General features: G+C 35.7%; 2 protein-coding genes across 5 annotated transcripts in view; one reads left to right on the top strand and one right to left on the bottom strand.

The window, feature by feature from the left end:
- Nucleotides 1-12,046, bottom strand: part of slc24a3 (solute carrier family 24 member 3) — a 239,234-nt gene that overhangs the window by 128,690 nt on the left and 98,498 nt on the right. The window lies entirely within an intron of this gene.
- ccdc85a (coiled-coil domain containing 85A) overlaps nucleotides 1-12,046 on the top strand; it is a 29,505-nt gene that overhangs the window by 15,251 nt on the left and 2,208 nt on the right. For all 3 annotated transcript variants that reach the window (XR_007186783.1, XM_048204957.1, XM_048204956.1), the window contains exon 3: nucleotides 11,264-11,321. Coding sequence is in view for 2 of the 3 variants with exons in the window: in XM_048204957.1 (XP_048060914.1) it covers nucleotides 11,264-11,321 (58 nt within the window). In the remaining variant the exon portion in view is untranslated. The remainder of the gene's footprint in view (nucleotides 1-11,263; nucleotides 11,322-12,046) is intronic.

Here is a 12,046-nt window from a genome sequence, read left to right as displayed (position 1 = left end):
TTAGGTTTATTGATGGTTAAGAGACAGTAGGCAACAAACTGAACTTACTTCTTGACTGTTGATGAATTATGTTCTTATTACAGGTGTGTAGTGTAAATACATCCCCATACATACTAAAATGATCACCATATTGGTATTGTCCTTTGACCTGTGATAAACTAATAACCACAGGAATATTAATGAAGTGCAATGGAAGCACAATTTAACCACAATGAATTCAACTTTTCAAATCTGATGGCTCTTCACTCCCTGTCCGTGCTGAAAAAACCTTCCTAAATCAAGCTGGTTTCCTGGTCTTACTCTTGATGGTCTTTCAGCCTAGCCATGCTGAAACATGTGCAAAACCCCTCTAAAATCAGTTAACAGACAAGCCTGACCAGGCTGGGAGTCCAGCAAACCATATTTCAACACTCTGTGCATGTAGTAGGTCATCCAGGTATTGTTTTCTTACTGTATCATGACTACTAAGAATTTGGACATCCTGCTCATTTCACATGCAAAATTACATGAGTTGGAAAATGGTTAATTTCCTGAGGCAAGAGACTCAGCCTGTTTGTGGTTATTTATAGGGTTGACAGGATTGTATGTAGAAGCTTCTCAGAGAGTCATCACAGGGAGGACATGATGTCATCCGTACTGCTCCATCCAGCGGCACACGTCAATCACACAACCTTGAGATCTTTAAGTTACAATAGACACCCATGGTGACAACACAAGTTCTTCCCACTCATCTCCCTTCCTTTCTAATTCTCGGCATAATCCATACACACAAGAAAAATGTTTTACAAAGACAAATGAAAATTCTGTCATAATTTACTCACTCTCATGTTGTTTCAGACCCACTTTGTTTTTTTATGGAATACAAATATTTCATGAAACTGAAATGAATATTGAGCATTCAAAACATGAAAACACCATAAATATATATAAAATGGTCCATATGACTTGTCTTTTGAATCATTTTTTAAGTCTGACTTTTTCAGTGAATTGCTTGATGCAGTTCACAAAATGGCCTGAGTGAACATTTTGACTGATGAGTAAATAATGACAGAATGTTTGGAGAACAATCAATTTTACCAATTTATCCGTCTTTGCTCAACAGATCAAATTAGCTAATACACTTTCAACTTTCTCCCCAGAAAAGCCCTGACAAATTATTTTAAAATGGCTTCCATTTGATTTCAGACTCCCTCAAAATAACCATAAAAGCCATTGTGAAAATGAAGCACTTCAAAATGTATGGAGAAAGATGTCATTTTGTGTGTTTTTAGACTGCAGATGGTCTTGAGGGACAAAAGTCTCAGGTTTTTGGTTACCTGAAGTGTCATTTTTTAAAGTACAGTATGTGCTTAAGCTCTATTGGGGACATACACAGTATTTATGGAAAATCAGAATCGCTGCTGTGTTTTGTGATGAACGCTGGTGCTTCAGGGAAATTGCTTCTAGAAGCTGGGTCAGTAGAGCAGCCCACCCTCCACCAGTGTGTGAGCGTGTATATTTCAGAAAATGTGTTGTATTTCACCATTTAAACTATTTGCCATTTATAGGGCAACTTTAGGCCTTAAAAGGGGTTTTGAACACCTATGAGAAAAAAAGGCTTCTCCTCAGGGAAGACGTTTTTTTTATTAGGAGAATGTGTTCCTTTGTGGTGCTGTCTTCACTCTGAATAGTGAATATTATGGAAAGTACATTGCGTAAACTATTTGAGCTCTCCGTTTTTTTTTTTTTTTTTGTTTTTTTCCAAATTGTGATTTAATCTCTTAACTGACCTGATTTCCTTGATGGCTTCCCATTGTTTCATACTCCATGATGGCACAAACGCTGTGCGGAGGGCATCACAATATTAAAAAAAAGTCACGCAGATGCGCTTATAAAAATAGTCCTCTTTTGCCTGTAGGAAATCGGTGAGGTCAGCAAGGTCCAGATTTCAGATTTATTTGCAAAGAAGCTCATTAAGTGTTGATCTTGTCCAGTGGGGAGTACAGGATGACCGGACGATCCCGGCAGAGGTGGGAAGTTGTTGCTCATTGTCATTCATTCCTCGTAAGGGCAGCGGGGAGCACAGTGCGTTTAAGATAGAGATCAGGTTTTTCTCCCAGAACATCCTGTTAAGTAGGCCAACAGGCTATTCCTCCTCCTCTCATTAGCTTTTCGCTTTGAAGTCAATCCACTCCTATTATGTTTTGTTTAAGAGCGTTTAACACATTAATATTTATGCGCTCCTCAAACCTGATTCTGAACTCCTGTTTCCATTGCATCTGATATAAAAATGACCCTTGTTCACAAAGTATTACCTACTATGGTTTTGCAAATGTTTTTAAACTGAGGACACTTTTTAGAAGCTCAAACTGTACCAAAATGGTCTATAGAAACGTCATAACAATTAGAATACAAATGGAATACTGTAACACTTTAATCTGTTAACTGGCAGCCATAAAAGAATAATATTCTCTGCAACTCACATTAAATTATTGCCATATCAAACATCTTGAAAAAGAAACATCAGATCACTTAAATGCAGATTACAAACATTCACCAACAATGCTGGAGCTTAATACACAGATATAGCTGGAGTAACAAGCTTTGTAATGCACGTATTGATGCGTCAATAATCTGAATCTCCACTTCAAACATGTAAAAATACTAGGAATAACTGAATCATGAGGGTTTTATCAGTTTCGTCGCCCTTCATCCATGAAATTTAGCTCTGGGCCCCTTGAATTCAAGTGACGGGCCTCACTATATTGATAAATGTATCCTGAAAGTCACCTTGGGCTAGTTTTTGGATTACAGTTTCTCTGCTTGATAATGATACTGCACGTAATATGCAGAGTACTGAGTGTGTGTGTTGATAAATTCAGATGTAGTCATATTGTCCGAACTGTCTCCTTGGAATTGCTGTATGGTCTCTACCAAAAAAGTAGCTTTCATGTTTGGTAATGAATTATGACTGCAGCGTTCTCTGTGTGTGTGTGTGTGTGTGTGTGTGTGTGAGTTGTTTGAACAACAGAATAGCGTGTCTGCTCTGAGGACATCAAAGACAGTCGCTTCTCTTTTAGCTTCCATTTTATCATCTCTCCATTCAACCACTAACAAACAGGCCAAAGGTCCAGTGGACTGATGCGAAACATATTGTTCTTGTATGCTTATTGTCTAACAAGGCTACTTTATCCTTTCTGACACTCTCCGCTCTGCCTCCATCCACTGATCTGAAAGGTTTAGGCTTTTCTTTGGCAGCAGAAAGCATAAGCCTTGAGTCCAAACATTATGACTCTGGAGCGATAATAAAACTATATGGTATGCCACTAGACAATCAAATATTAAACTTGAAGCCTCCAGCTGTCAACAAATGTGAAAAAATATATACATGTCGCCTAAAATAGGAGCAAAACTATATGTCCCATACTTCTTTCTAAGAGACTAGGAGATATTGATTTGTGTTTGCTACACTGCTTCTCACAGGAATATTCATTCTGTTCTCATTTTAAACTGAAAGGCCAGACAGCATTGTGAACTAGTGCAGATGATAAGAGAGTTAGAGAGATGGCTGATGGGATTGCTTAATGAGAGGCCCAGCATCTGACCTTGTGAAGGGCAGCAGGGAAGCCTTGTGCTGACTGATTACAGCAGAGATGAGGAGAAAAACAAAAGAGGAAAGAAAGAAATAGAGAATCAGCCTGAATTTAACATGCAAATACTGTACATACAGTAGATGCACACAAGTGTAACAGGGCACGTATACAGGCAGATAAACGTGAGTACTATCAGTGTCCTGTCTGCATCTCCTGCTGAAGCACACCTGCTCCTCCCATGTTAATGAAGATTCTACCGCAGTGCTGCTCAGACATTTCCAATACATTCCCAGAACAACACTGCACTGCTCATTACTGCGCTTGCAAGGAGCCATTGTATTGAAATTCCTCTTATTCCTGTGCATTCTCCTTTATCTTTGCTACAATTTTCTGCAACTAATTCAGCACAGATCACTTAACCAAATACAAACTTGTTCAAAGGGGGTCTGCCATGTATTTAATCTCAAACTTTTGAAAAAAAAAAAAAAAAAAATGCAATAAAAAGATACAATTAAAGGGTTAGTTCACCCAAAAATGAAAATTCTGTCATTAACCCTCTGGAGTCTGAGGCTGATTTGGGGCTTGGAGAAGTTTTGACATGCCCTGACATTTGTGCTTTTTTCAGTTGTTCATAAACATATAAATGACAAAAGTGTCATTACACTGTATTCAGCACAAACTAGGCTACAATAATATGTGAGGAACATGTATGTACATGTTTGTATTTTTGAAGGAATAATGTTTATGCATGGTTATTGAAAAAACAAAAAAATTAAGTCACTGAAATAAGGCCAAAAAAGTATATTAAATCTGTGTTCACAAGACTTCTGGGTATTGGAGGTTGTAGACTAGAGTTTTTGCTTCAGAATTATGTAAAAATTATGCTGCCTACTCCTTCATATAAAACAATATATTGATTTAGTTTTTGTAAGACACTTTTTGTCAAGAAACACAGTATGCGTGGAGGCGTGAATCACCATGAATAATGGGCCATTTACACCTGAGAAGACAAAAGAATCACATAATAATTACCTGAAATGACTTGCATATTAATGAGGCCTTTCAGTCAGGTAGGCTGTGAAAAAAAACCCTCTGTAATAATGTCTCAGCTCATCATAAACAGCAATACTGCGAAATATTATTACAATTTAAAATAATGGTATTCTATTATATTCTTTAAAATATAATGTATTTCTGTGATGCAAAGTGTCTGAACAATTATGTTACCTCTATGGCATTTCATATAGGCTTTTAGCCTAAAAGCATGCACATTTGGAGAAATATTGATGGATTCTTATATATTTATGTCATTTTTCTATACTGAGAATTAATATTTATTGTCATCACTATGAGTGCTGGATACTGTGTTTTCAATTCATACTTGCAGCCAGAGGGCGCTCTGTACACCTTTAGGCCACAAATTCATATAAAGAAGAAAAGGAACTAGGAACTAACGGCATGTCTTCTAGAGATCGCTAACCATGGCTTTAACATCCAAATAAACTCTTTTCAAGACAATAAATACATGATTGAGACGATGAATGCATTGTATTGCCTCTGAATTTGCGTCTGAATAGCGCTGGCTCCGTGGGCGTGGCCGCATTAGCGGGTAATGAGCTGAATCACAGACTTCTGACATGGCTCTCTTTTCATACAGATTACATAAACACAGAATGTTTGTTTTCGATTTGACTTGCACGATTTAAAACCTGACATCTCAACGTTTCTTTAGACATAAGTGTCATTTTTTTTGTCATTAGTATTCATAAGTTACAGTTCATTTTCTGAGAACTATCAGATTGGACTTCGTTCAGAGGGAGAGGAGAGATCACGCATCATGTTAGTTTTCTTTATTTCACAAAAAGCACAACATTGTGTTTTTACTCTGAGTGTACACAAATAAAAGAAGACATTCTATAGTTTCAATTGATATATTACTTATGTCTCTATGACAAGAAATGATGGAGTATTTTAAGTCTGTTTTGCTGCAATGTGAAAAAAATCCTGCAAAACGCGCCGACGCGTTTTCGGACCTCGGGGAGTTAATGACTCACCCTCATGTCGTTCCACACCCGTAAGACCTTTGTTCATCTTCGGAACACAAATAAAATCAGATGGCTCAGTGAGGCTTGCATAGACGGCAAGTTAATTTAGAAATTCAAACGCCAAGAAAGGTACTAAAGATATATTTAAAACAGTTCATGTGACTACAGTGGTTCAAGCTTAATGGTATGAAGCGACGAGAATACTTTTTGTGCGCCAAATTAAAAATAACGACTTTATTCAACAATATCTAGTGAAGGGCGATTTCAAAACACTGCTTCATGAAGCTTAGAAGCTTTACGAATCTTTTGTTTCGAATCAGTGGTTCGGGGCATGTATCAAACAATCTCAAACTGCTAAAGTCACGTGATTTCAGTAAACGAGGCTTCGTTACCTCATAAGAGTTACGAAATTTAAATGGTTCACGTGACTTTGGCAGTGCTCTGAACCACTGATTCGAAACAAAAGATTCATAAAGCTTTGAAGCTTCATGAAGCAGTATTTTGAAATCGCCCTTCACTAGATATCGTTGAATAAAGTCGTTATTTAGTTTTTTTGCCGCACAATAAGTATTCTCGTCGTTTCATAACATTAAAGGATTAGTCCACTTTTAAATAAACTTTTCCTGATCATTTACTCACCCCCATGTCATCCAAGATGTCCATGTCTTTCTTTCTTCAGTCGAAAAGAAATTAAAGTTTTTGATGAAAACATTCCAGGATTTTTTTCCATATAGTGGACTTCAATGGGCACCAAACAGTTGAAGGTCAAAATTAGTTTCACTGCAGCTTCAAATTGTTCTATACGATCCCAGATGAGAAATAAGGGTCTTATCTAGAGAAACAATCACTCATTTTCTAAAAATAAATAAATAAAATTTTATACATTTTAACCAGAAATGCTCATCTTGAACTAGCTCTCTTCTTCTCTATTTGAATTCCAGCAGTGTAGACACTGCTAAGTGTATTACTGCCCCCCACAGGTCAAAGTTTGAACTAATTGTTATATACTACTGAACTAGCATATTGAATATAAAAATTAGTTCAAACTTTGACCTGTGGAGGGCAGTAATACACTTAGCAGTGTCTACACTGCTGGAATTCAAATAGAGAAGAAGAAGAAGAGAGCTAGTTCAAGATGAGCATTTCTGGTTAAAATGTATAAAATTTAAAAAAAAAAATTTTTTAGAAAATGAGTGATAAGACCCTTATTTTTCGTCTGGGATTGCGTAGAATGCTTTGAAGCTGCAATGAAACTAATTTTGACCTTCAACTGTTTGGTGCCCATTGAAGTCTACTATATGGAGAAAAATCCTGGAATGTTTTCATCAAAAACTTTAATTTCTTTTCGACTGAAGAAAGAAAGACATGGACATCTTGGATGCCATGGGGGTGAGTAAATTATCAGGAAAAGTTTATTTAAAAGTGGACTAATGCTTTAAGCTTGAACCACTGTAGTCACATGAACCGTTTTAAATATATCTTTAGTACTTTTCTGGGCATTTGAAAGCCATCGGATTTTATCAAAAAATCTTAATTTTTGTTTCGAAGAAGACCTCTTACAGGTGTGGAACGTCATGAGGGTGAATAATTAATGAGAGAATTTTCATTTTTGGGTGAACGAACCCTTTAATGTAAATCAAAGCTAAAGTTAGGAAGCCATAAGTTCAGTAAAATATTTCCTTGACCTTCTATCCACAAATAGGGTCCTCGGCCTGACAAAGGTTGAAAACTCACTTTCTGTTCTGTTCTATTTATCTTAACTTTATACTTTACTATATAACTAAAATTACCTCTTGAGAAAGTCTGCCTTGTGACAGTGTTATCATTGTAATTTGCATGCTTAATTGCCATTAGTATTGTTTTTTGCATGTATATTTGCTTACTGAATTCTGAATCATCCTGATTTTGTGATTTGCGTCAGACGTGCTGCTTCTCATTTAGCTGACAGAAAACAACACATCATAATGATTTAGTTTAAATTTAGTTTCTGATGTCTCATTTAATTTATGCAGATCCAAAGCCAACATAAGATAACGCTAACCTAAAATAATATTTTTTTGCTGTCTGAAAAGCACTAGTATTTCCTTCAGGAAATGCAAATATAATTTATATGCAAGCACAAATTTTAGTTTATGTTAACATCTTAATGTCTTAATTGAAGAACAAGGTCACAAACAAGCTAAAAAAAGGCAGTTCTGTCAATAAAACAAACTCATTGCTGCCTGAGGAAAAGTTTTTACTCCAAACACATTGAACTGAAGTGTGTGCTTATGTGTTTTATGGACTTTTTCTTTTCTTGAGACCTTTCACAGCTTCAAGCCACCATGCTTATTATAGACATAATGTTTTACATTCACAAATAACACTATAAAACATCTCTACTTATTACCAGTATTTGTGTGTCTCTCTCAGGGTAGGGTGGGTTTATGTGTGTGTGAGTGCACAATTTATTGCAGTCATTTGAAGCTGCAGAGGGCAGACACAGTTTGAACTAAGGGGTGTTTTTTTTTTTTTTATAGGTATTGACAAATGCAACATGTACAGAAGCGGGTCAGAGGTTTAAGCACCTTCATTCATCTCCTGTGCCGCTGTTCTGCTCCCTTCCACACCATTATAATGTTATTACTTCACACTGATGGAGCTCCGCAAACTATTAGGCTTTAAATAGATCAGGTATTTTCATCAAATGGGAGTTTTTGACCAGCAGTACTCGGCTTAGGCATAGTTTGGGCACATAACAACATCTTTCTGCAGTTTGTTCCCAAATACATACTTTTTATAGTCAATGTTCCAGAAACTGATCACACTAAAAATAACTGTTTTCTTCCATATTTTTCACACTAAGTCTATAACATTTCATTGAACTGAAACTGTATTTTTGAGGCAATGGCAGCTCCTTGATTTGATTATGCTTATTGATTCTCATTGCAGGCTTGGAAATGATTTGATGTTTATGGTTATGGCTAACCAGCAAAGCAATATGAAATACACAGTTTTAAAGTGGGTATACATAACTGGCCTGGAGAAACATGTTATTTTTCAAAAGAACATTAAAACGAATATGAAACTCTGCTTTCATTTTAAATACCCCTTTAGCGGTCATGTAACCCTTTTATTCGGTGTTCAATGTGATATTATAGCATTTGGTTAGTTTCAAAAGGCAAAAAACGCTCAAGGACATGTATTTAAGGACAAATTCAGCAGGGAAAACCAGTAACATTACTGACATTTCTTTTCATAACCTTAAAAACTACTACAAATCTACCCACAATCTTTTGGGATGGATGGATGGATGGATGGATGACAGATAACAACAGACAGATAGATAAATAATTGTGAAGTCTGTACGTGAATATGGAGTTCACAAGGTACCTTAAATCTTTAAGTGTGTGTGTGTGTGAATGAGCACATGAGGGACAGAGAGAGTCCTTTCACTACAGAATTGCTGCAGAAGTGACACTTGACTTAGACAGAAGGTACTTTTCATCAGCAGACACTCAGGGTCACACCTCCTGCTGGTGCAATCACACTGTACGTAACACGGATTAGAGCAGGCTTTTCTCTCTCACGCCATTTCTCTTCTCTCCCCCTATCTTTTTATCCTCTCTTTTTCATGTGCATGTCTGCTTGTACAGTAAATAGTAGCAGTGATGTTAACAAGAAAAAAAAAAAACATGCATGCTATCAAGCCAATCATTTTACGTCCTTATTTATTTCTGAAAAATGCTATCAAACACTTCCACAACCACATATATTAATCTGGCTATATGTTTATATTTATGCATCCTGCTAATGCTTTTATCCAAAGTGACTTCAAGCTAAGAGTGGATCGATACCAAACTTTGGCTTTGGTAAGATACTAGCCTCAGCATCAATACTAAATCAATATCTTAGGCAACAAATAAACAGCCTCGGTCAACTATGGCCAACAAAGCATTCAATAATTCAGTGTCAATAATGATAGTAATTCATGAGTTACCTCATTGTTTTATAGTTAAAACATTCAGTTCCTTTTTAAAGAAGGGAAACAAAATTAAGTGTTCATTTAAATGACACGCAACCAGTGTTGTTATTGTTAACTAAAGCTAAAAGGGTTTTTGTTAAAGCTGAAATAAATTAAAATATGAATACTATGAAAAGCATCAAAATATTAATAAATATTATAATAGTATATAAATAACACTAAAATTACACTGCACGTAACAGAATATATAGTATGTGTGTGTGTGTGTGTGTGTGTGTGTGTGTGTGTGTGTGTGTCTGTGTGTATAAAGACACTGGATAGAGAAAGATTTCTTTCTCTGAAAGAAACAGTGCTCACACACATTTCTCAAAATGCATGAAAACAGGATCATACAAAAATGAAACGATGCAAATCTGCAGTATGAACTTTCGGATACATTTTATTTTAAGGTGTCCTTGTTGCAATGTAATTTTACGGAAGAGGATTAGGGCCAAGCAATAATAAAAAAATAAAACCATCTCGAGATTAAAGTTGTTAAATTTCGAGAAAAAACTTGTTAAATTTTGAGAAAAAAATCTAGATAAAATGTTGAGAATAAACTCGTTAAATTACGAGAAAAAAACTCGTTAAATTTCGAGAAAAAAGTTGAGATAAAATGTTGAGAATAAAATAAACTCGCTAAATTACGAGAAAAAAACTCGTTAAATTTCGGGAAAAAAGTCGAGATAAAATGTTGAGAATAAACTCGTTAAATTACGAGAAAAAAACTCGTTACATTTCGGAAAAAAGTCGAGATAAAATGTTGAGAATAAACTCGCTAAATTACGAGAAAAAAACTCGTTAAATTTTGAGAAAAAAGTCGTTAAATTAATTTTCTCGAAATTTAACAAGTTTTTTTCTCGTAATTTAACGAGTTTATTCTCAACATTTTATCTCGACTTTTTTTCCGAAATTTAACGAGCTTTTTCTCGAAATTTAACAACTTTAATCTCGAGATGGTTTTATTTTTTTATTATTGCTTGGCCCTAATCCTCTTCCGTAAATTATACATTTAAATACTGAGTAACAATAATTAACAACATGTACTTACTATACGGTTATAGGGTTTGGTTTGGTTTGGTTTAGTGTTTGGTTATTTCCATGTAATTATGCATAATTTACTGTTATTACTAATGTAAATACATCTAACCTGTAATAAGCACACTGTAAAATAAAGTGTTACCAAACTTTCCACACATTTTGTCTAAAACAAAGCTTTAAAACATTCCAGTTTGACTCAGTTTTGGTCTGATTCATTAACGTTAAGAACATCAGTGCTGCTAACCTCACTTGCCACATTGAAGCATTGTATTTTCCCTTTTACAATAAATCTCCTGGTGCTGCCCATTTAACCAAACAGAACAAAGATATAACTGAAAATTATAGGTTGTCTCATGACATTTACACCAAAAAGGCAGTGTAAAACAGTACTTTTGGGTTAATTAGCTGGTCTATAAACAAGTGAATAATTACCATTATCTCTGAGTCATTGAGTCAGCCCACTGTTTTTCTGAGGAACTCAGTGTAGCCTGGAAAATGTTATACTCGTATATTGTTATTAAAAGAGCTGTTATCTTGCTAATAGCACATTTTAAAAATCAATATTAAATTAACCATCTAAAATGTATTCTTTTCCTCTGCAGCTCTGATATCGGCTGGCTGTTGCAGCAGCACCTGTAGAAGTGTCAAGCTTTGGGACAGGTAAGGCTCACATTTGTACTGTACAGTATGCGTGTTACTAATGTTCAAAAGAGGATTAGCATGGCACATGCTGAAGATTCACATGGTTATATTTGTGTGTGTTTACACTTAGGTTTGTGTAGTATCACTACTGTTCATATATTTAAGGTCAAATTATGTCCTCAAATTGACAAATTTATACTTTTATATATAGCAAGGATGCATTAAATTGGTCAAAAGTGACAGTAAAGACATGCACAATATGACAAAAGATTCCTATTTCAGATAAATGGTGTTCTGTCATGACAACTCTCAGAGTGTTTGGCATGGTAATGGGTATGACAATGTTAATATGTTTGGTCTTGGCAGAATAGATCTGCTACGCTGCTGCTGCAGAGCAAGTACAGGACTTGCTACTGCCAATACATACACAACATGCTGCTGTGAGCGAGTAAGACATGCTTCTGCTGTACAATATAGCGTACATGAATTACCCGTAGCAGATCTATACAGGTGGAGCTGGGGAAGGTGAAGGGTTTCTGAAGCACACTGCACTGCTGAGGTGCAGTGTCCTGTAACAATGTGATTACGAGCAGGTTGAGTTAAAGGACCTATTAGCCTGCACCATCTAGAGTTTCATGACAGAACGTTGTATTTTATTTCTATTAATCAAAGAATCTTGAAAAAAAAGTATTACAGTTTCCACAAAGAATTTTGAGCAGCAGCTAAACACTGGTAAAGAAATG

The sequence above is a fragment of the Megalobrama amblycephala genome, linkage group LG10, assembly GCF_018812025.1.
Source record: "Megalobrama amblycephala isolate DHTTF-2021 linkage group LG10, ASM1881202v1, whole genome shotgun sequence".
Lineage (NCBI taxonomy): Eukaryota > Metazoa > Chordata > Actinopteri > Cypriniformes > Xenocyprididae > Megalobrama > Megalobrama amblycephala.
This window is presented reverse-complemented; position numbering and strand designations above follow the sequence as displayed.